Source organism: Pezoporus wallicus, unplaced genomic scaffold (genome assembly GCF_028554395.1).
Source record: "Pezoporus wallicus isolate ANWC-B61680 ecotype Strahan unplaced genomic scaffold, APGP_CSIRO_Pwel_v1 contig_3815, whole genome shotgun sequence".
In the NCBI taxonomy this organism is placed as follows: Eukaryota; Metazoa; Chordata; class Aves; order Psittaciformes; family Psittacidae; genus Pezoporus; species Pezoporus wallicus.
The window spans coordinates 2,707,950-2,732,820 of record NW_026637911.1 but is presented as its reverse complement, the minus strand read 5'-3'; the positions used below and the strand labels follow the sequence as shown (position 1 = coordinate 2,732,820).

At 39.1% G+C, this 24,871-nt stretch overlaps 1 protein-coding gene across 49 annotated transcripts in view; it reads left to right on the top strand.

The window, feature by feature from the left end:
• RIMS2 (regulating synaptic membrane exocytosis 2) overlaps window positions 1-24,871 on the top strand; it is a 455,492-nt gene that overhangs the window by 385,812 nt on the left and 44,809 nt on the right. For 32 of the 49 annotated variants that reach the window (XM_057408236.1, XM_057408231.1, XM_057408232.1 and 29 more), the window contains one exon: window positions 20,050-20,291. The exons of the other annotated variants lie outside the window; for them this stretch is intronic. In XM_057408236.1, the coding sequence (XP_057264219.1) occupies window positions 20,050-20,291 (242 nt within the window). The remainder of the gene's footprint in view (window positions 1-20,049; window positions 20,292-24,871) is intronic. 49 annotated transcript variants of the gene reach the window in all.

The window sequence follows — 24,871 nt, the reverse complement described above, 5'->3', positions numbered from 1 at the left end:
ACCTTTTTTTGTATACCAAATGGTGCACTAACTTGACTCGTTATGCATGCAAATACAGCATACTATTTATTAAATTGGTTCAGACTAGAGTTTGGGTTTGACTGTAATAAACAACAGGAGCTGTAAGATTCCTTGTTATAATCCCTGCTTGACTTACTATTTCAGGGAAAAACCTTTTATTGGGTCATATCAATATCAAACCCATCTTTACTTTCATTTCTGGCAGCACTAAAGAAGAGAATTTGGATTTTTTTTTTAAATCTTTTTTGTGTAGGTTGATAAATGTGCATATTGTTTGACAATAGACGTGGATAATCAAAGTCTTCCCTGTTTTTGTTGTTCCAATAACTGCCATGGGCTGATGTATTGTGGAGGAGTCATGGGCCACTGCTGCTGTATTGTGTGCAGAAACATTTCAGCACGATTTTTTCTGATTTTATTAGATAATATTCTAGATTTATACATTTTAGCACAATTCCTTTGAAACTTGACTTTTAATGTAAATAAGTGACATTTTGTATTGCAAAATCTATGTAATTTGCATTAAGAGAAAGACAATATTTCTTCCTTCTTCATTAGCAAAAAATTAGCTTGAAGTTTGCTGAATACTTTTGAACCCCTTCTCACCTACACAAGAATGGCAGAAAATCTCAGAAAACAATACTTTCTTTAAACCTGCTAGTTCTGCACTACCTATAGATAACATGCTTGTAAAACTATGCTCATGCATATTTGGGTAAATGCAGAGCACTCAATGTCAATCCACTTTCTTCCTTTGCTACAACTTACATGTGTATGTGCCTGCAAATTCACACGCACGTGAACATGCACAAAGCAGAGGTGATACTAAAAGAGAATCAAGATGTGTAGTGTCCATTCTGGGCTGGTATGGGCCAATATAGCCATACTACTGCTTTTATACATTGAGTGTCAGCATTCCTTCTCTTGTGAGCGCATTTTAGAGTTCAGCAAAGTCACTTGTTTAGAAGCAGCTGCCTTTAACACTGCCTTGGCATACATCTTCCAGGAGCCATTGAATGGAAGTCTGGGAAAGGATGTTTTAAAGACCTTTTACTTTCCTGGCTCCTACTACTCATTAATTAAGAATGACAAGTTTAATGGATCTGGAAGTCATGCTTCTCAAAAAGCATAACCTTATTTCTGGTTTCCAGCTATCACTCATTTTATTCTTCAGCAAAAATGCTGTACCTCACAGAAAGTAAAGTTCTTTTTTAGTAACAACTTCTTGTTTCCTGTGCCAGCTTGTTTCTCTGCTTGTTAGCTGTTCTCTGCCTTCAGGAAGAAGCAGCACAAGTTCAGGAGTCCCTGCTTGATAGAATAAGATATTATAAAATGACTGCTGTGCAGTGACTTTGTGTTCGATTTTGGCTCCCAACAAATCAGCCTCTAGTTTTGTTTCCCGCTATGCCCGTTTTGCCTACTTTTAGTCTGTAAGTTATGAATAAAAAAGAAAGTTTCTTATCTACCTTCCTTTCCTATGGTAGAAGAAGTGCTCATCTTTTTAATATTTTCTGAACATTCTTCTAACAGCACTGATTTAGTCCTGTATAGGTACAGGTGTATATATACATACGTATATATACACACATAGTTATGTATGTCATCATATTGAAATATTGTCATTTGTGTGTTCAGTTGACTAACCTGGCAGCAGGATCAATCCTAAGAGTTGTTGTAAATTTGGTGCCTTCTGCTTACTTGTTTGGCAATTTATAAGATAGAGTTTTCAGACACAATCACCAAAACATCACTTAATAATTAAACATCTATGGTATTTGAGAAACCCAACAGAACCAAAGCAGACAGTTCATGCATTACAGAACAGTAGTTAATTATCATCTGTTTTTTGAGATCTTGGGCATCAGGAAAGCCTGCATTACAGACGGAAATTGTCGATATATATTTTTACTTCAGAGGTACATCTTCAGTTGAACAGCAGTCACCTTTGCTCTGGGCAATCTGGAACACAGAGGCTGCTCTCAATCAACCCACCATCAAAAATTAGCTCGTTAAGGATACATCCTACCTCTTGATGTCACTGTGCTTATATACTTTATGAGTTATGGTAATAGTCACACTAAGGACTTTAATCTGCTGAGATCATAGGTGGATTCAGTGTATCTTAAACACCTGTGAAGACAGATATCCATCATGGTTTCATCTCATGCCTGTTTTAAAGAGTCTTTCAGTGCAATAAAATGCTTTAGCTTTTGGAGCACTGGAGCACAATAAATCAATGAATTTTTTTTTCAGAAATAACTGCAGCATCAGATTTTGCCTTCATTAGACCTCGTAAAACTAAACCTTGGCATATGGTTCACATATAGGGAAGGCATAATTATGTTCTTTCTTGGCAGTACATGTTAGTAAACAGAAAGCATGGATCAAACTTCCCTGTTGTGATTTTTAAGGATTCCTTATGTACAGTTCCCTGATGTTATTTTGTGTTCCAGCTCCCTGATGACGTCAGGGACAAAAAAAGCCCTCTTAGAGCTAATGTGTGGGAATTCATCACTTTTATTGCAGGAAATCTGTTTAAGACAGCTCTAAATCTTAACTTTCCTTAGCATTTTTTTTTAAATATCAGTCCTAAGGTATCATAGAATCATAGAATCATAGAATAGTTAGGGTTGGAAAGGACCTTAAGATCATCAAGTGCCAACCCCCTGCCATGGGCAGGGACACCTCAAACTAAACCATATCACCAAAGGCCTTGTCCAACCTGGTCTTGAACACTGCCAAGGATGGAGCATTCACAACCTCCCTGGGCAACCCATTCCAGTGCCTCACCACCCTAACAGGAAAGAATTTCCTCCTTATATCCAATCTAAACTTCCCCTGTTTAAGTTTTAACCCGTTACCCCTTGTCCTATCACTACAGTCCCTAATGAAGAGTCCCTCCCCAGCATCCCTATAGGTCCCCTTCAGATACTGGAAGGCTGCTATGAGGTCTCCATGCAGTCTTCTCTTCTCCAGGCTGAACAGCCCCAACTTTCTCAGCCTATCTTCATACAGGAGGTGCTCCAGTCCCCTGATCACCCTTGTGGCCCTTCTCTGGACTTGTTCCAACAGTTCCATGTCCTTTTTCTGTTGAGGGCACCAGAACTGCACACAATACTCCAGGTGAGGTCTCATGAGAGCAGAGTAGAAGGGCAGGATCACCTCCTTTGACCTGCTGGTCATGCTCCTTTTAATGCAGCCCAGGATATGATCCTAATTCTGATTGTCATGACAATTTTGTTTTATCATATGAATACACAGCAACTGTAATGACAGAGCAGGATTTCACTGTTCTACACACACTGTTGAAATACAGAAGAAAAATTCAACCCCTTTTCCAAGCACATAGAGTCTGTCATGAAATGATGTAGGAGTCCAGAGATGGAAAACCAGGAGAATTAAGAAGTGTTCCACATGACAGGAGCTGGTTACCATACTGGGCTGGGGACAGCTCGACATCAGGGTTGATTTAAAGAAAAAAGATAAGTTAGCTTTAGGAGTGTTTCTGCAGAGCTCTTTTCAAGCATTAGAGGCAATGTTGAAAAGCATGAGGTGCTTACTAAAAATATGTCAAATGGATGATAGGGCAAATCTGATGAGCAGCAGGAGTTGATCTTTCAGTCTTGAATGTGAGAAGATAAATGTGATAGGGTACAACTGCTAAAATACTGGAAAATAAAGATGAATTATGTACAACTGGATTAAAGACTCTTCAGTGGTGTCAGGCAATAGCATGAGACACAACAGGCATAAACTAAAACACGAGAAGTTCCACTTGAATTCAATAACTTCATTACTGTGAGGGTGATTGAGCACTGGTATAGGTTGCCCAGAGATGTGACTGTAGTTGCAGAAGTGATGAAAGCAAGACAAGTTTCTGTGTTACTTTCTAAAGGGCTATGCTAAAGCATGTTTCTGTGCTTTGGGGAAAAAGCCAGTGATGACCAGGTGGCCGGAGGTAAGGAAGGAGGTGTGGGAGAAAAGGAAATCAGAAGATAGCATCAAATCAAACAGTTGAGGAAGATATCCAGTGAGAAATTCCTGCATTTATGACAGGAGCAATAGAAGAGAAATGTATACAGAAGAGAATGCAGGGACAGCACAGAGAATTGGTCATGTGTTTTGCTATGTATTGGAAGAAATCGATGACATCACGTGTGAAGAAAAGTGAATGCTAAAGGACAACTGAAGAAATGGAGGTGGTTAAGTAGAAAGATGACACAACTGAGGAAAGAGAACTTGTGATAGAAAAAGTCAGCTAGGATGTAAATTTGTAGAGGCACTTGAGGACACATGAAATAGAGTGCGGGATGTAGTTTTAAGTAATGGATTTCTTCAGATACAAACCTTTTTATCTTCCTAATGCTTCCTCATGCTCTCTATGCCCCTTCCCTTCTTGGGTTTAAAGATTCATTTCAAATTCACTTTAGTTCTTTTTTGTGTCATTCAGTAAAAAAAAAAAAAATCTTTAAAGAATTTAATTTCTAGATTTTAAAACTGATTCCTGATGAGTATTTGTTCCTTAGCTTTTCATTATATTGTAATCTAGTATTTCAGTTTTTATGAGTCTTCCACTGTGATTGAAGCTATTGCCAGTTAAATGCAGTGTTTTGCAAAGCTGGATGAAAAAGCAGTCTGTGCAAGCTCCTTGCAGTGGAAACCAATAAATGGTTTTGAAAATGTGTATTCTGGTAAAAATGTCAAAAACTGTGACTCCGACTGAGAATCCATTTTCAGTGTGCATACGCTGTTTAGTTTCTTAAAGCTATTTCAGAATTATTATAATGATTGCTCCAACTGCACTACTAGATGAGAGAAGTTAATTGTGCCTAACCTTTCTAGCCAAATAGGCCATATGGTTTTAAGGGAAAGCTGTAGCATGAGACTTTTCTCCCTGCATGATCAGTTCTTTAGCACAGCTGCAGTACAGGCAGTCTTTGCTCCCAGTAATGACTGATAGATGGATGGTTAGATAGATAGATAGATACAGACAGACAGGCAGGCAGACACACAGACACACAGATAGGTTTGCCCACTGTAATTTAGAATCATAGAATCATAGAATAATTAGGGTTGGAAAGGATCTTAAGATCATTTAGTTCCACCCCCCCTACCTAGCCTGTAGCTGTGCGTGGGATTGCTCCTACCCAGGTGTAGGACCTTCCACTTGGCATGGTGTCGTGGTTTAAGCCCAGCCAGCAACCCAGAATCACACAGCCGCCCGCTCATTCGCTCCCCCCCCCCTTCGTCCCCCTGCTCCTGGAGGGATGGGGAGGAGAATCGAACGAACGTAACTCCCACAGGTTGATATAAGAACAGTCCAGTGACTAAGATCAAATCACTGCTGCTGCCACCATTAGTAATAATGATAAGGGGAATAACAAGGGAAGAGAATACAACCACTCACCACCCACCGACCGATACCCAGCCTGACCTGAGCAGTGATCTCACCCTTCCAGGTAACTGCACCCAGTTTATATACTGGGCATAACGTGCTGTGGTATGGAATACCTCTTTGGCTAGTTTGGGTCAGGTGTCCTGCCTCTGCTTCCTTCTGACTTCCCCTCCTCCCTGGCAGAGCATGAGGCTCACAAAGTCCTTGGTCAGAGTAAACATTACTGAGCAGCAACTAAAAACATTGGTGTTATCAGCATTGTTCCCAGGCTGAAAGTCACAAACACAGCACTGCACCAGCTACTAAGAAGGAGAAAAATGGCTGCTACTGCTGAAGCCAGGGCACATGTTTAAACTTCATAAGGTTGGCATCAGCCCACCTTACAAGCATGTCAAGGTCCCTCTGGATGGCATTCCTTCCCTCCAGCGTATCAACCAAACCACACGGCTTGGTGTCATCGGCAAACTTGCTGAGGGTGCACTCAATCCCACTGTCCATGTCACTGACAAAGACGTTGAACAAGACTGGTCCCAACATTGATCCCTGAATATATATAATATATATAACATATAATGGACAGAGTCTTTGTACAAAACGCAGCAACTGTATTTTGTGTTCCTCTAACATAACCTTCTGCTTACTTCTGACTAAAGAAGCAGAGAGCTGCTATCCTGTTGCAAATCTCTGAAATCAAGGGACCTAAAATAAAACTTTTTTTCAGTATGATTGCATTAGTATTATTGGGCTGAGTAGAGTCTGTCAGCAAATTCTTGCCCCATTTGAAGCCCAGATTTGAAGCTACCCCTTTTGGATGTAAACTTTTCAACTTTAGTATTCCAGAGTGAGGAAAGTCTTCAAAAGTCGTAAATTCATATAGCTGCTGAGTCTGTAGCAACACACACCATCAATAATTTGACCATTTGGATTTCTACACTTTTGTGGATAACATACAGAACAAAATTACCTGTGACTTCTGGAAATATATTACTGAAAAGGGTCCAAAATATCAGTGGTTCAGAAAAGAATTATATGACTTCATATACTTGTTCTGAAATCTGTACTGAGAGAAGAATACAAATAATTTAATAAATATAGCAAATTCACCTGTTTGTAAGTTATTTGTCACCATCTATCAAATCTTAGAGGCTCATTTTTGCTGCTATTTTGGAGTAAATGCCAAAGATGTAGAGACTCCTTTACAATTAGTAAACTTATTTTGATACACTGGGAAAAATAAAGTAATGAATTTGGAAGTGCACATTATTAAGAGGTGAACAGTGAACATACCTCATTTGAAACAGCCTGCAGCTTTGATATATGGTGCCCAGAAGGAAACTTGGATATTTTTTCTTTGACAGCAACGCAGTATCATTCAGGCTGATCCCTTTCCACGAAATGCAGCCTGCATTTTAAGCTCTAATGAGTCAGATCTGACCTGTGATGCAGAAAGCACTGATGTACTCCTGTTACTGAAGGTTATTTAAAAACAGTGCATCAGCAGTTTAAAGAAAAAAAAAATACAAGAGGTGCAGATGGGAAACCCTGTAGACATGCAGGAAAGCACGAATGAAGAGAAAAATCAAAACGAGGATTTGAAACAAATACAAATGTTGAAATTAGGTTTTTCACTTCTAAATTATAAAGGTATTTAAAAAAGACTCATTTTCTGAAGATATTTAAAACCAGGTGGAATCATAAATTCTTCAATAGGCAGACATTTTTATCATTGCATATGATTGAACACAACAGGTCTGCAATAGCAGCAACTAACAAGGGAAAGTGTAGAGTCCTGCATCTGGGCAGGAACAACCCCAGGTTCCAGTATAGGTTGGGGAATGACCTGTTAGAGAGCAGTGTAGGGGAGAGGGACCTGGGGGTCCTAGTGGACGACAGGATGACCATGAGCCAACACTGTGCCCTTGTGGCCAAGAAAGCCAATGGCATCCTGGGGTGTATTAGAAGGGGGGCGGTTAGTAGGTCGAGAGAGGTCCTCCTTCCCCTCTACTCTGCCCTGGTGAGACCGCATCTGGAATATTGTGTCCAGTTCTGGGCCCCTCAGTTCAAGAAGGACAGGGAGCTGCTGGAGAGAGTCCAGCGCAGGGCAACGAAGATGATTAAGGGAGTGGAGCATCTCCCTTATGAGGAAAGACTGAGGGAGCTGGGTCTCTATAGTTTGGAGAAGAGGAGACTGAGGGGTGACCTTATTAGTGTCTATAAATATATAAAGGGGGAGTGTCACGAGGATGGAGCCAGGCTCTACTCAGTGGCAAACAACGATAGGACAAGGGGTAATGGGTACAAACTGGAACACAAGAGGTTCCACTTAAACTTGAGAAGAAACTTCTTCTCAGTGAGGGTGACGGAACACTGGAACAGGCTGCCCAGGGAGGTTGTGGAGTCTCCTTCCCTGGAGACATTCAAAACCCGCCTGGACACATTCCTGTGTAACATTATCTAGGTGTTCCTGCTCCGGCAGGGGGATTGGAGGACCCTTCCAATCTCTAGCACACTGTGATACTGTGAACTAAGGGTGGGGTAGAAACTGATCAAAAGCCAAGGAACTGAATATTGAAGCTCATCAGGCTTTTCTTTTTTTGATATTATGATTATGTGGTTCTGTCTTAGTGCGATATGTTTTCACTGGTTTTACCTGAGCATTATTTTAATAGAAAAAAGATTCTGTAAAATTAATATAGTTCATGTTCTGAATCCTCTAAATTTACTTCATTAAAAATAATTAATAAGCTTATCACTTTGCCTTCTAAAACCAAGCATAAACTCCTTCCTGTTACTTCATAAAAGTATTTCTAAAACATAGTTATTAGGTTTGTGCCAGTGCATTTGAAACACATTGCCAGACTCATCTCACCAGTATTTTATTTTAACCAAGGGTCAGGGACCCAGTGCTTTTCTGACTATTGTGTACTTAATACCTATGCTAAGATGATGCTCCAGTGGTTTGCCGTTGCCCATCTGGCTGATCTTAATGTTATTTGACGAAGCATCTGAACAGAACTGTTGCTGTATCCGCCTGGTATTCATACTTAGATAAGTCCATAATGTGCTACCTAAACAAGCTGGGAGATGTGTCATGAGGTGACTCCTAGTAGGAAATAGCCAATATATTTCCCTACAAATACCTCTGGGATCCCAGCAGTTCCCAGATCACAGCCATAACATGAGAACATTTATTATGGAGGCCTATGATAAACAAAAGGAGCTTTTCTCCAACAAGCATGATGTGCAAGGTGCACCTTGCCTCATCAAGGAGTTCTGATCATAGACCAGTCCTCCCTGGGTCAGAAAAACAAAGTTCACAGATTTATGTTCAGAAAGGTGTAAGCCATGTTTCCTCACATTTTCTTTTTATGATGGTTTTAATTTTTCTGTATGCTTTTCTAATTTCCCCCAGAGGCCCAGTGTGACTCAAAGTCATTTTGTCAAAGTGACAGAAGTCAGACAGGCAAGATCGTGATGTCCCAGATAATATTTCTTTGGTTGAGGTAATTATGGCTTCAGATCTCTTGCTCGTGTCCATTTATCTCTCAGTCCCAGAAGATCAATTCCGAGAGATGCTATACATTTGCGAGATGTTAGCAGTGCCTATTCTGACCCTGATTTTTTGTAGTCCTCAAGCAACCTGAATTTACAAGGAATGAAGGAAATGTCAGAGTTACTTTGTTCCTTAGTTGCCCACTGACATACATATACACATAAGCAGTACAACAAACATGAGCATACACATATAGTACTAATCAAAGCAATCCAGTCTTTCGTGAGTGAAGTGTAGGTGAAGCTGTAGTGAAATCCATTTTGACTGCAGGTATTTTTTTAAATCAAAGTACTTTTAGGACATCTGGCTCTTCCCTGTGTATTATGTGATTTTCCCTTTAATGTAATGTCACAGTAGCACATCCAGTTCCTGAATGTCTATCTTCCAGCATTTTCTAACTCTCAGTGTGTTCTCTAAGAAAGTCTTCCATATAACTAATTGCAGTTTTGCAAGTAAAGTTAAATCATGGTTCCTCTTACCCTGAGGCAATGCATGATGTCTCTTACCTCTATATATTTTTGAGCATTTCTGCCTTCAAGTCTGAATTTTTTCTTATTTTCCCAACTTGATTTTTCATTATTTCTCTAATGTTTTAGGTCTTGGAGAGGTAGTGGATTTAAAGTTTGGTTCATCAAATCACTGATAGCTTTTTATTTTATAGAGTTCTTTTCTGCCCTTCAGGGAACAAATCTGGGCAGCGCTAAGCAAGTTTGCAGTATAGCTTGTGAGTTAGTCAGCAATGTTAATACAGAAAACAGAATGACCTTTATCTTCAATTTCTGCAGGAAGACTGTAATTCAACAGTAGGTCTGAACAAGCACATAACATTTAACTTTCAGGTTAAGTACATACAATGTGCATTTCTGTAAGGACACTCTCAGGTAAATCTGGTTGCTCACGGTGGGTTTTAATTTGGCAAGCCAGTTGTTAACCTATTTTTACAAATGCAACTGCTTCTTTGCCAGGCTGCGTTAAAGAAGATGATTTCTAATCTCAAAGATTTTGGATGTTGTTCAAAGCAACCTCTGCCTTTGTTTGGAATGTACTTAATTTGTTGCCAATCCTTCAGAGCTCATATTTACTGCTTGTATTTACATATGAATAGGAAAGCTGACTAATGCAAGAGTTTTAGAACTCAGCTAGTCTTCTTGGTAACTTTCTTTTGTTTTCACACATAGTAAATAGCTGGTTTAGTCCACTGTATCAAAAGAAGTTATCACTGCAAAGGTATTCACTACTGTTAGCTGAGTAGTAAATCTCCTCTGTAACTTTGTAAAGGAAAATTTGAAAGTTTATCATCAGTTTATTATCAACTGCTAGTATTCAGAAACAGTTATCTGTTACGGTGTTTTTTCTGCATCACTCATTTATGTGATTATGTTTGGTAAGTACTTCAATGGCCTGACCCCAAACAATTTTGAAATTTAGTCCTATTAAAAAAAAAAACAACAAACCAACACTAGGTATGATATGAAAAAAGGTATACATCTATTAATTTATAATAATAAAACAGTGTGCAGAGCTTGCTATCTATCAGAGTGGGGAAGATCCAGTTCAAGTCAACCTATGCACTGTAACAGGTGAGGTAATTCTGATTTGTAATGAAAGAGAGCATTGAAACAGACACTTCATGTAAAACTATTGTTACTTTTATTTGAAATGTGCGCACAAGTTTTCCTTGAATATTAATATACATAACAAAACACATTGTAGTCACTGCTTTATTGTTTCCTGCCAACTTGATTGTTACAATTTCAATAAAATAAACCTAATAATTAAGTCAGTCCAGTAGGTATTAGAGATTTGTATCACAAATGAGTTAACTTAATAGCTTTTGGCCAAGTGAATCTCAGGAGATGAAGTCATCATAATTTCAAACCTCCAATGTCTTTCTTTGATGTGAATTGGCAGATGAGTGTGTGCATTGTCTGGAAGCATTGTTCCCATGGAAGTATTATTTCTTACACCACAGCTGTACCTATAATGCTTTTTTTGTTAAATTTCTTGAGCAAGTTAATGAAATGAGAGCCTCTCCAATTGAGTTAAGAGGTGTATTAAAAATGGCATTAAGGTTCTTTTCCTGCTTGTAAAAAGCTGTAAACAAAGTCTTCAGTGGGTCTTCCAGTGTCACAAGAGAAAAATATCTATTACAATGATTGAAAAATTGTTAAAATTCTTTCCCTAGAACATCACTGCACATAGTTGTACTCCACACTTGGCAAAGTGCATTTTTACTACTGCAGGTGTTTCATTTTCTTTAGGGATTGTCACAAGAGAACTCAGCTAAATGACAGGGAAGTAGTGATTTTGACTTTGCATTGGGAAAAAAAACAAACCCGCAAGATCCACTAAATGACGTCGGAGTGAACCTGATACTCAAACACATACACTTTTGACAGAACAACAAGATTACATATTTTCGTTTCCAATTCTCCTCTAAAGATGACAAAGAAAGTCCTCAAAATTCCCATGAACAATATACAGTACAATGGAAAGTATTGATATCATAGAATCATAGAATCATATCTTCTCCTTTGCATGTAAAAATACCAATAATATTGTAGATTAGAAAAATGCCTGTGCTTCATAATACTGGTTTTATTAAAGTGCTGCTGTTGATAAGTGGGAAAAGAATCAAGATTTTCATAGAATCATAGAATCATAGAATAGTTAGGGTTGGAAAGGACCTTAAGATCATCTAGTTCCAACCCCCCTGCCGTGGGCAGGGACACCTTATGCTAAATCATACCACCCAAGGCCTCGTCCAACCTGGTCTTGAACATTGCCAGGGATGGAGCATTCACAACCTCCCTGGGCAACCCATTCCAGTGCCTCACCACCCTCACAGTAAACAATTTCCTCCTTATATCCAACCTAAACTTCCCCTGTTTAAGTTTTAACCCGTTACCCCTTGTCCTTTCACTACAGTCCCTAATGAAGAGTCCCTCCCCAGCATCCCTATAGGCCCTCTTCAGATAATGGAAGGCTGCTATGAGGTCTCCACGCAGCCTTCTCTCCTCCAGGCTAAACAGCCCCAACTTCCTCAGCCTGTCTTCATACAGGAGGTGCTCCAGTCCCCTGATCATCCTCGTGGCCCTTCTCTGGACTTGTTTCAAAAGTTCCATGTCCTTTTTATGTTGAGGACACCAGAACTGCACACAGTACTGCAAGTGAGGTCTCAAGAGAGCAGAGTAGAGGGGCAGGATCACCTTCGACCTGCTGGTCACGCTCCTTTTAGATGCAGCCCAGGATACGGTTGGCTTTCTGGGCTGCAAGCGCACACTGCTGGCCCATGTTCATTTTCTCATCGACCAACACCACCAAGTCCTTCTCCTCAGGGCTGCTCTGAATCTCTTCTCTGCCCAACCTGTAGCTGTGCCTGGGATTGCTCTGACCCAGGTGTAGGACCTTGCACTTGGCATGGTTAAAATTCATAAGGCTGGCATCAGCCCACCTCACAAGTGTGTCAAGGTCCCTCTGGATGGCATTCCTTCCCTCCAGGGTATCAACCGAACCACACAGCTTGGTGTCATCAGCAAACTTGCTGAGGGCACTCACTGTCCATGTCAGCGACAAAGATGTTGAATAGGACCAGTACCAACACGGATCCCTGAGGGACACCACTTGTTACTGGTCTCCAGCTGGATATTGAGCCATTGACCACAACACTTTGTGTGCGGCCATCCAGCCAGTTCTTTATCCACCGAGTGGTCCATCCATCAAATTGATGTCTTTCCAATTCAGAGACAAGGATGTCATGTGGGACAGTGTCGAACGCTTTGCACAAGTCCAGGTAGATGACATCAACTGCTCTACCCCTGTCCATCAGTTCTGTAGCCCCATCATAGAAGGCCACCAGATTGGTCAGGCAGGATTTCCCCTTAGTGAACCCATGCTGGCTGTCACCAAGCACCTTGTTGATTTTCATGTGCCTTAGCATGCCTTCCAGGAGAATCTGCTCCAAGATTTTGCCAGGCACAGAGGTGAGACTGAGTGGTCTGTAATTCCCCGGGTCATCCATTTTCCCCTTCTTGAAAACGGGGGTTATATTTCCCTTTTTCCAGTCTTCGGGAACTTCACCTGACTGCCATGATTTCTCAAATATGATGGCCAGTGGCTTTGCAACTTCATTCTCCAGCTCCTTCAGGACCCGCGGATGGATCTCATCAGGACCCACGGACTTGTGCACATTCAGATTTTTAAGATGGTCTCGAACCAGATCCTCTCCTACAGTGGGCGCAAGTTCTTCATTCTCACAGTCTCTATGTCTGCCTTTCAAGACTTGCGTGGTGTGGTCAGAGCCTTTGCCAGTGAAGACCGAGGCAAAGAAGTCATTCAGAACCTCAGCCTTCTCCAAATCCTGTGTAGCCAGTTCTCCTGAGAGCTTCCTGAGGGGGCCTACATTCTCCCTAGTCTGTTTTTTATTTGCTATGTACTTGTAGAATCCGTTCCTGTTATCTTTAATACCTCTGGCGAAGTTTAATTCTAACTGGGCCTTAGCTTTCCTAACCTGGTCCCTAGCTTCCCGGACAACATCCCTGTACTCTTCCCATGCCACCTGGCCTTGCTTCCACTTATTATAAGCCTCTTTTTTCATTTGAATTTTCCTCAGGAGCTCCTTATCCATCCAAGGAGATCTCCTGGCCCTCCTGCTGCACTTCCTTCTAGTTGGGATGCAGCACTCCTGAGCTTGTAGCAGGTGATCCTTGATTTTCATAATTTTAGTCTCACTTAGAAATTGGTAGAATAGCATTTTCATTTATTCTTTTTATAATAAGTGGTATTCTTTGTAATTTACTAGTGATCACATAGTCATTGGGTATAATGATTCTGCATGGCTCCCTGTGCTGCTTTCTGCTATGGAATGTTATGTTTAAGGGCCAGGAGCTGATTTAAAAGTCAGTTTAATAGAACTTTAGCAGTACTTTACTCCTGCAGAACTCCTCCTGATGTGATGTCAACTTACCAGGTTAGTGCAGATGGAAAAGGAAGTTTTTTCTACACAAAATACCTTTCTTTTCAGTACATCAGTGAGGAAGATGATGGAAGGAAAATCACGAAGAGGTAGGGACAAGAGGAAATGCTGAGTAGCAGTTATGGGCTATGGGAAATGACCGTTCACTTGTCAAGTCACTAGCTAAGCTACACAGCTGGTGTTCCTGGGACTTATGTTGAGCTGGCAGATGTGAAATCTTCCCTTTCCTTGTCCTGGACTTTACAAACAGTTGCTTGCCTTCTTGGTCAGATGGAAATGGTCTGTATAAAGCAGGAGATACCAAGACTAAAGCAAAGATCTCCTTATGAGTTCGGCTCCTCTGCCTCCCTTCTATGAGGATTTCCTTAGGTACTTTATGGCGTTCCCCTCTGCCTATGCACCAACTCCAGAAGGGATCATTTTCCAAGTAGCCAGTCCTAGGAATTATATTCTGGGAGAGTTCTCTGCCAATGTTTTCTAATCTTTCTGTAATTCAGCACATATATTGCCAAAATGGGGAGAAAAACAAGGTAGTTACTGATTATCTACTATAATAGGAGTCTGGAATACCTTGAGAGCATATCTGATCCCAAAGAATAATTACACTCCCTGTTTGAACAGGGTCTCTGCAAACACATCTTGAAGATTAATGTCTTCAAGAAATCCAAAAATATAAAACTGCCTTTTCTAGAAAGCCATGTATGAATAGCAGAATTGTAATTGCTTGCTGTTTTTCTCTGAAAGTATTCAGAAAAAGCTTATGAGCTAGAATTGGCTATTAGAGATCAGAATTTGAAACCTGAGATTTGTAGTAGTATCAGTGAATTTAAGGCTATGTCTATACCAGTAAGTTAGAGAGGGCCAAGACATAGATCATCCATATTGTTTAAAAAATTTCTGTCCTTGGCATAGCTTTGTGCTGGACACACCAATAAGGTGCCCCTGATTCAGCCCAGGTACAATTCAGGAGGTAGGACGGGTCAGGTTCGGTTTCCTCTGGGCAACATGTCTGAGAAAACCGTGTTTTGGGAAAGATGTAAGCTAGCTGTGTGTATGCAGGCTGTCATGGTCAAAGGACAGACCTAAGCCGTCTTATTAACTACTATAGGTATGGAACAGGGGTCTTCAATGATGATAAGGACCATATTAAATTTCCTGCTATAGATGTCTGTCAGTCTGAGTGCCTTCAGTTGGCTAGCATGGTATAATTTTAAGAAAAATATATGTTGTACTCCACCATTGGCTTTAAATAACAAATATTTATGGGTATCTTACTCTAATTACATTTCTAATGCCTTATTTGTTTTGAAGAACAAATCTTGTTTGTTGTCTCATGTTTGTTTTGAAGAACTTCTGCTTTAGGTTTGAAAACCTCTTCCTCTCAAGTTCATCCATAGTGTGGGTGGCCACAGTTAAAGTTAAGAAAATGCACTGTAAAATACATAGGAAGCTGAGATGCCCAACTTGACCCTGACTATCTGGAATAGTTATCACTTGGTAAAGTACAAAAATACTTAACATCTCTCTTGAGTTTACTTTAAGTAGACTGTTTTCATTGATGGTCAGAGTTCAGGGTATGTATTACACTTAACTGTTAAGCTGTTACTAATCATTTAACTTGCATTTGAGTACCCCTCTGCTTGCTTGTGAAGCGATTACAGAGAAATGCTGTATTTTAGGAATGGTGTGCCAAATTACTTCTCACAACTGAGAAAAACTAGAACAGCAAGTGATTGAAGTGGAGGACTGAGTAGAGAATTATCCTTTTCCTCTGTTCACTGGAAAATTGAAGTATCTGACTAGATACTTACACAGACAGAGATCTGTCTGCAGTTCTTGGTGTCCTCAGATGGTTTCCTGGGTTTAGGAGTAACGCAGGAAGTTTCACTCCCATGTAAGCTTTGCCCATCACCCTGGCTTGGCCCCTTAAGCAAAAGTCAGTAGCCTGGCTGCCCCCTTCCATCTGATATTGCTGTACTCTGTGGGCTGCCACACGGCTGGGGTTCTGTGATTATTTGTTCTTTTCTTGATTCTAGTAAAGAGTGGTTATTATGAGGTTATGTACATGTTATTAGGACTAGCATAGTTGATTCTTTTATTTATTTTTCCCCCATCTGGCTACATATTGTCTTTGCAGAGGATATTTTTCAGTTTAATATCTCATAAGGCACCTTGAGAACACTGTTTTTAGTGTATATGTAGTCATTGACTCATATCATCTCATAAATTACTTTTATTTAATGTCACTTTTAAAATATTGTTGTACATACTTAACTGGATGTGTGTGATTATGTTTGTGCACATATAAAGGAAACTTCCTGTAATTTCTGATTCCTGTTAAGAGAAAAGGTTGTAGGATTTACTCTGTTTTACTCTGAAGTCCATCTTTCTGTTATCTCAGAAAAGAAGTAAACCTGACATACAACATCCAGTTATGCTGAGAATAATTTTTCACACTGTCAAAAAGCAGACTCGGCATAAGGGTAGCATCACTGGTGATGATACCAAGCATATACCAAGAATAATTACTGAGTGAGGGTTTGGCCAGAAAAGGTTCAGAGTGCTGATGAAGGAGGTTCATGACCACTGCAGATTTACTATGAGGCACTATAAGCCACTCAGAACTCTCTTATGCTTTTATTACACTTATTATACTCTTATGATACTAACTAATAGTACTTATTCCTCAAAGGGGTTGTTGTGGTTTTTTTTTGAGAGAGGAACTGAGAAAAAATAAAGCCACTGCTATGGGATGGCTTTCTCCAGGATCTGGTTGCTAGCTGGGAGCATGACAAAGATATCTTTTCTGCTGCTTTTAAAGAGAGAGAGTAAAAACCCCAAACCTTTAATTAAAGCAAATATTTTTAGAAATCTACAGGAAAAAAAATACAGTTTTGTGAATGAGCTTTCATTAGCCGTTTGTACTGGTGTTTGGTATATGCATACAAATCTAAATGTAAATCCCCTGTTCCTTATTTGAATTCTCTTGCCTACTTTTTTCAGTTGGTCAAAAGAATGTGTCAAAATGAAGTCTACCTCACTGTTGGCAGGTGTACACAGCAAAACTTCATTTTATTATACAGAGCCTTTAGACAGCAGCCAAGGAGCAAACTTTTGTAATTCATAGTACTTTCATAGTTAATTTCATAGTGAAATTATAGCAACTTCATTTGAATGCCAGCCTTTTTAAGCACACTGAATTCTTTAATAAGGGTAATTGTTGTAATCCATTGCTCTTAAATAGAATTATACTTCGTGGAAAATGACACACAAAGCAGCTCAAAGGCACATTAGACTCAGGAAATGGGCACTTTCTCCTCAGGGTTTTTTTTTGTTTGTTTGTTTTATGAGAAAACAGAATATTTCTGTTTCACCGCTATGATATAAGCCCTTTCTTAAATGTTAATATTGCTTATAAAACAATGCCATCATTACTATTTTCTATACGACAAGAACCCACTGATTTCCTGGAATAATTCTTGAAAAATAGATCACTGGAATAGGTTGTTCTGCAAGCAGTAAAACTGTTAATTCCTTATCAGTCTGTGTGTGCAAATGAGCTCCTACATGAAGTAACAAATATTCTGTAATGACTTACACTACAGGCTTTCCCAAAGGGGCATTCACAAGATCTCTCCAGGGATCTGTTTTCAAAATAGTTTTAGAAAGTCAATAGCTCTAGTTCTCTGCTCCTGTGTCAAATTTGAACTAATTTTATAAAATATTCAAAAGAGACCTGACAGAAAACAAAGTTGCATTAATCATATTTCGTTAGGGAACTTGGGTTCAAAATAGTACTACTGGTTAAGGGGCTCTAATTTCCTGATTTTGCATAAGATCAGGTTGATGATACTAGCTTTTCCTACTACTGTTCCTCCTAGATCTCTAGTATTTCTTATATGCAAGATAGTGTTGTTACTGAGAACTAGTTTTTGTGGCATCTTGTTTCTGGGAAGTAATCCCTAACAGTGGTAGCTTGAAAGAAAATACAGCAGGTGATGTTATCATGGTAAGTAAGTTACCATAGTGCTAAAAAGACACCGAAATACAGACCCTCATTTTTTGTCTTCCTGCCTTCCTCTTTATCCACATCCTATCCCACTCCTTCCTTACCTATAAATGTACCAACATGAGTTAGTATGCGCTAATATATAACACCGAAGAGATTTAAAAAAGAACAAGAAAAAAGCTTTCAAGTTTCCACTGTGTTCCAGTCTTTTGGTATTGTTTGTCCAGGCAAGGCTAGTATGGCTCTTTTTCAGCCTTGTTTTGTGCCTCTCCATCTGTTGATCCAAACTCTCATTCTCCTTCATATTTATAACTTCCTTGAGAAGGACACTCAATATTTTTTTGTCTTGATGATTTATTTTTCTGTAAACTAGCTCTTATGCTTTCCTCTGGGTTGTGGCTTAGATCCAAACATTTTGTGCCTTCATGTATAGACAGCAGTCAACTAAGAGCAGAGCACTTTATGGGTACCTCTCAGATACCTTAAACAGCTGCACTGTTGTTTGAAATCCGATGCCTCATCCCAAATCCCGTTGAATCAGTGAGAAGAGATTCAGTTATCCCTCAGCTTTTGAGGACGCTGCATTAATTCCATAGATAAGTTTCTACCAACAGAACATATACTGTAAAAACTTCATGAAGAAGCAATAAAACTTTCGTTTTTTGAAATAGATTCAGGCCACTGTAGGTAAGGGGAAAGGCCTATGGCTATACTCACTAAAATTTATACTAGAGCTCCAGGAATAGCCTTTGCAAATTTTTGAAAATCTATTTAAAAAAATAAACATTGGCTAAAAATTGTTAACTTTTACATACTGGTAATATAGCACAAAATAATTTCCCTTGGTTTCCAGAAGTTTTCCACTGTTTTGTGGAATGTCTGAGACTGTATCTCATGGGACTTTTTAGTGAGGTGCACTGTACTGAACAAAATAAAAATGATCCAAGTTCTCTGCAAGAATTTCACTGAAATATTCTCTATGTATTCTCAGGCCCACATGTGCTCCAGAGTTTCCAGGTCTGGATGTTTGTCCAGACTCCTGCCAGTTACATGTCAGGGCAAAATTTGTATAGGTACTGATGCCATCATTGTAGTTTGTCATTTCTGTGCAAAGGAAAGGACCCTTAGCCAGGACCCCCGGGGCATGCTGTGAAATGCTGTGGCAGATCATTTAGATGCAACCACATATAGCATGTAGAAACAGTCTATAAATGTATACAAAATGTATATTAAATTCCACTTTATCAGTAATGTTTATCCATCTGTGTTACATAGCAGCCAAATACCTATAAAATACAGGTATTTGTTGCTGAAGCAATGGAGCAAAGAATGTATGGCTGTTCATTACCGTAGGATGACTGAGCTAAACCAGGTTACTGAAAGCATCATTGAAATGTCTGGATCATAGAATCATAGAATCTTAGAACAGTTAGGGTTGGAAAGGACCTTAAGATCATCAAGTTCCAACCCCCTTGCCATGGGAAGGGACACCTCACACTAAACTATGTCACCCAAGGCTCTGCCCAGCCCAGCCTTGATCACCACCAGGGATGGAGCATTCACAGCTTCCTTGGGCAACCCATTCCAGTGCCTCACCACCCTAACAGGAAAGAACTTCCTCCTCATATGCAATCTAAACTTCCCATGTTTAAGTTTTAACCCATTACCCCTTGTCCTATGTTTAGTACCAAAGCTAAGCTGCTATATAGAGGAATATAAATTATGTATGTGAGGAGAAGAAGGGCAGAGCACTGACTGCAGAACTTAAATTTCCCAAGCAAAGAATATACATATGATATATGGATGTCTTAATTCTTTGACACACTTTTGATCGTTATGTGTTTTAAACAATCAGTAAGTAAGAGCTTGTTACTTAAAAAAATTTTTTTATGAGTCAAGTATTTTACAGAAGACCAAACAGGAACACAGAATTAAAGTTTCTCCTTTTTGCTTCCCAAAAAACAAACCCTACCTGTGTGAATTAGCTGCTTTTACCCTCCAGTCTCCCAAAACCTTCCATCTGAAACCTGTCCTTTTCTGTCTTCCCCTTTTTACTCTTCTTTGTCTCCGCTGTTTATCCATCTACTGGCTGACAGTGTCTTTACATCCAAAATGCAAAGCAGACAGATGGGCGTCTCAGGAAAGAACATGACCAAGAGCACCAGCATCGGCGGGGATATGTACACACTGGAGAAGAATGATGGCAGCCAGTCAGATACTGCAGTGGGCACTGTTGGCGGTGGTGGCAAAAAGAGACGCTCCAGCATCGGTGCAAAGATGGTTGCCATCGTGGGTCTCTCACGGAAAAGCCGTAGCACGTCACAACTCAGCCAAACTGGTAGGAACTGGAATTTTTTCCCTTCACAAACTATCATTTAAATGTACATTATGTGTATGTATTGTGGCTTAATCATTTAGATATCCCGTTGGAGTTGCCTAATCAACAACATTCTACAAATGAAGAAAATGGTCAAACATCTTTTTTTTTCTCTGGACACTTACTAAACTTGTTTGTTTGTTTGTTTTGCGAAGATCCTTTTCAGGTTGGACTGAGGCTTTTATTTTTCTGCTTGCTGGAACCTGCTTAAATCACTAATTCCTTGTTTCTCAGGAGCCAACATGAGCTGCTCAGCTTCTGATTTGGGGAGATCCTTACTGCAAGTTTCTGAAGGGTCATTGAAATGTTGCAAAATTCCTTTCTTTTGTCACAAATAGTGTTTGTGTCTTTCAATATGGTTTTGTTTGTTTTCACATCTGAACAGGCAATCTTATTTTGAAATTAAATGATTTTCCTGAACAAATTATATATTTTATTGCTTTAGGACAAATGGTTTATTCCTTTAAAATTAATTTCTTTTCAGCTTATAAGCATATTCACCATGAGTATAAATATTCTTCATTTCTATTTACCTCAATTAAAATTTGATACTGAAATATTCTACCTAGGAAAAATGGAGTTTTTCTGCTTTGATGCCTAAAGCATTTACAAACTTACGCATTTTTTTCTTTTCCTCCTATTTCAGGGAAAATCCATATAATGCACTCTGAAAAGCTCTCGTTGTCAATTGAGAAAGCTGTATAGGGCAAGTGTATTTTACATAGAAAAATGTAACTTGTATTTTAATGACAGACATATAGATAAAGTGTTTAAGCAATTTACGTAGTTATGCATTTATATTTTTATATATTTTAAGGTACATACATAAGATATACTGTATGTTCAGTATTTAAGCAAAACTGTTGTAATGTCATCATGGGGTTCAACATAAGTTTATAGTGTTCAGCTGTGTATGACCCCATCTGAAGGTCTCCATTGTGCTAACCAGCATTCAAACACTGATAAGAGATTTTTCAGTTCTCTGGAAAGCTTGCAGTTCATATTGTGAAACCAAAGTGATGAGATTTTTAATCTACAAGTAAATTGAGCAAAACTGTTATTTTCAATGTCAGAAATTGTGGTAAACTTTGTAAGAGGGGAAAGAAAGGGTAAGACTGCAGAGGGAGGAGGAGTACAGAAAGAGAGGAGGGATCTTGAGTGTGTCTTACTGAATGCAAGACAGGAGTGAATGAAGAAGAGGGAAAAGAACATATATAGTAAAAGCTCTGAATATCATGCAGACTCCATCAGTAGGCAAGTCTTGCATCACTCTCATGTTTTACCAATTCACTTGTGAGTTATGGAAATGGCATTTTCATATACATTTCTACTTTCCCTGAGCTCAAATGAATGCAAGGCAAAAGATTACTTATCTTTATGCAGATCTGGGAAGTGTCTGGTTGGGCAATAAAAAAAGAAAAAGCTAATTAACTCACCTAGAAATTTAAATTTTACTCATGTGATAGCATGCAGGTATGTAACTTTTTTGATGTATTTGAATATTGAGTCTAATACAATACAGTACAGTACTAGTTCTGATTTAATCTTGTTTCTCTTGCTGTACAAGATGTTAAATTGGATGCCGTCTCTTTATGTTGTTCAAGTATGTCTTAGCACTAGCAAGAATCCATATTGTGTGGTTTGCCTAGATTTGATTTAAATACCATGCTGTCTTAGTTATTTGGGACTTTTGATCTGAAGTTCTTCTTTCTGTTATATCCAGTCAGTTGCCCAAAACCTGAGTCAAGACAGGGAGATATGTGAAATGTAATTCTTTCGAAAGTACTCAAGATCTCTTGACCTGTTGACTGTGAATGGGTTGTTCTGTAAAGCTCTTGAATAACAAGCTATATTTCAGTGCTGAGAGAGAAGCATCAGGAACAAGGAGTGCCCACACAACCCTGGCTGGCAGCCCTTCTCCCATGGCTGCTCCCTGGGAGAGATCTGTGCTTGCTCTATCCTGTGACTGGCCCCAGCAAGAGCAGATAGTGAACCTCCTGCTGCTTTCTGGACAGGCCTCTGGGATATTGGTTGGATATGGGTTGTTTCATAAAGATGTTACCGCACACCAGCTCCTGCTGTCCTATTTGACAGTGCTCCTCAGGGGCCTTGTCTGGTGGCCACACGTGGCTGCACCTAACAGGACAGGCATGCACATCATTTAAATACTTGGGTCATGTGAACACACTGATCATACCATATATGTATGGTTCTATGTCTCCAATGACACAAGATAATGACCTGCTGGGTGCATGAGGGTGAGGTCACATCACAAAGTGTCTTGCATGTTTTAAGCATCTTTCAATATGAGGGCAGTCAGACACTGGAACAGGTTGCTCAGAGAAACTGTGGATGCCCCATACCTGGAAGTGTTCAAGGCCAGGTTGGACAGGGGTTTGAGCAACATGGTCTGGTGGAAGGTGTCCCTGCCTGTGTCAGGTTGGTTGAAACTGAATGATCTTTAAGATGCCTTCCAACCCAAAGCATTCTATGATTCTACCCATCAGAGCATCTTAAAGAAAATACTGGACAGCAGTGTTGTACGTGAACGCTAGAGGTTTAAAACCTGCAGTTAATATAGTTAATGAATGTATATATTTCCCTGGTTTATCCCACTGTGTTTCTGTTTTCAGATAGTAAGTGCCTGCACAAAAAATCATGTACTGGTACAAGCATTGATGCGAGGTCTGGGATCAAAACACTAATGTGCTGTAGACATCCTGTAAGTACAGTGTTCTGGAGCTGAGAGGCAGGGGATACTCAGGTGGCACCACGGAGAAACTGGTTGAAGTATAAAGGGCTCTTAGTTAAATTCTTAAGAAATTATGTTATTCGATTGGTCAGCTAAGTATCTTCTTACATATCAGGCTTGAAAAGCATACAGGTATCATGAGATAACAATACGATTCTATAGAAAGTTGTGGTCATACTTATAGCAACTAGGCTTTTATAAACTGTGTGCTCATACTGAAGTCAGTGAAGAAATGCCTATCAGTAACTGAAACTTTTTCAAGTGTTTTGTAAGCATCGTATTTTATAACTATATGCCATAAGTTTTTCTGAAAGTAGGTCATCATACCTGTTTTCAGGACTCTGAATCAGACTTAGAATAAATGTCTTATAAGGTCCATTTTTACTGTCTTTTCAAATTAGTATTATCTTATTTCTTGTTATTTGGCGTAATATTAAGAAATTGACACAAAGTATTTTTTTATTCTGGTCTGTAATTCTTTTAGTGTATTCAGGTAGAAACAGTTGTTTGGGTTTTTACAGGTAAAGGGTATGTTGATTTGTTGCTATAGGTGGGAGTAAAAGGATTAACTATTGTTGTTTTCATTATTATTGTTGTTATTACTATTATTATTAATATCATTATTATTACCTAACAACAGTATTTGGACTTCATTCACCTATGGCTATATATTCTTCAGAATATATATAGTGCATAGTCTCTCCAGAGATAGAACTGACTACATCTGAAATATGAAAAAAAAAGTAAGCATTTATTTTTCCTCCTGACATACACAGTCTTAAATGCTTAGAAAATTGCTTATCCAGCAACTCTGCTGACCAAGCCCATCAAGGGTAATTTATGAGATTCAAATAATAGTTCAAGAAGTTGAAAAGATCTGACCTCATTAACTTAGGCAGGAGGAACTGATCTTTTCAGATTATTGTAGCAAGATAATCCAAGTGTGTTCTCATATCCGTTACATGAAAAGATCTTCAGTGTTGCTCTATGGATCACCGTTGTTATGGGAAAGGAAAGAGCAAAAAAAAAATGCAAGTGTTAAGATCATGGGAATACAGAAAACATGAATAAAAATAGATGAGAGTCATTCTCTATTTTCCATTTCATCTTAAAGGAGAGCTGTAATTTATTTCTTAGAAGTTCATACTCTTTTTAGCAATGTATATCACTGCTGTAGTATTTCTTTCCAATTATTTGTTTTAATGAAAATTTTAGTTGTGAGGATATACAAGATCAGTATTTCATGAACTTATTTGATGCATTTCAAAGCAACTTAGGGGAAAAAAAAATCGGAAATTCCTACAATTAAGCTAAAGATTGGATGACACAAAACTGCTTTTATTTAATGTATGTTTTACGTAAGATAAGACTTAAGTAAAAGACAAGATACTATAGTGTAGAATGGCAAGGTAAATCAGAATTTATTTTAGTTCTGGTTCCTGTACCTTTTTAGTGCTACAAAAAGTAGATAAAGGAATAGTCCCTACAACTAAGTCCAGCAAACATTCCTAGAAGCTAACATTTGGTGGGGTGGGAAGAGTTTATGTTGTACCCTTCAGGTCCTGATTCCACAGGCATTCTTCCTTGTGGAAAAGATGGTTTTCTTTACAGAGGAAAATAAAATATAAAATGCAAATCCCAAGCAGTGCCTTAACAGTGTTTGCTTAGCTATACATACCTGGAATGCAATCCTTTCCCTGCAGGACAGCCCTGAGGAAACTGATGACCAAGTTTCCATACATGTGCAGACCTGTAACACTCTGTGTGTTAAAAGCCAGATTTTATATTC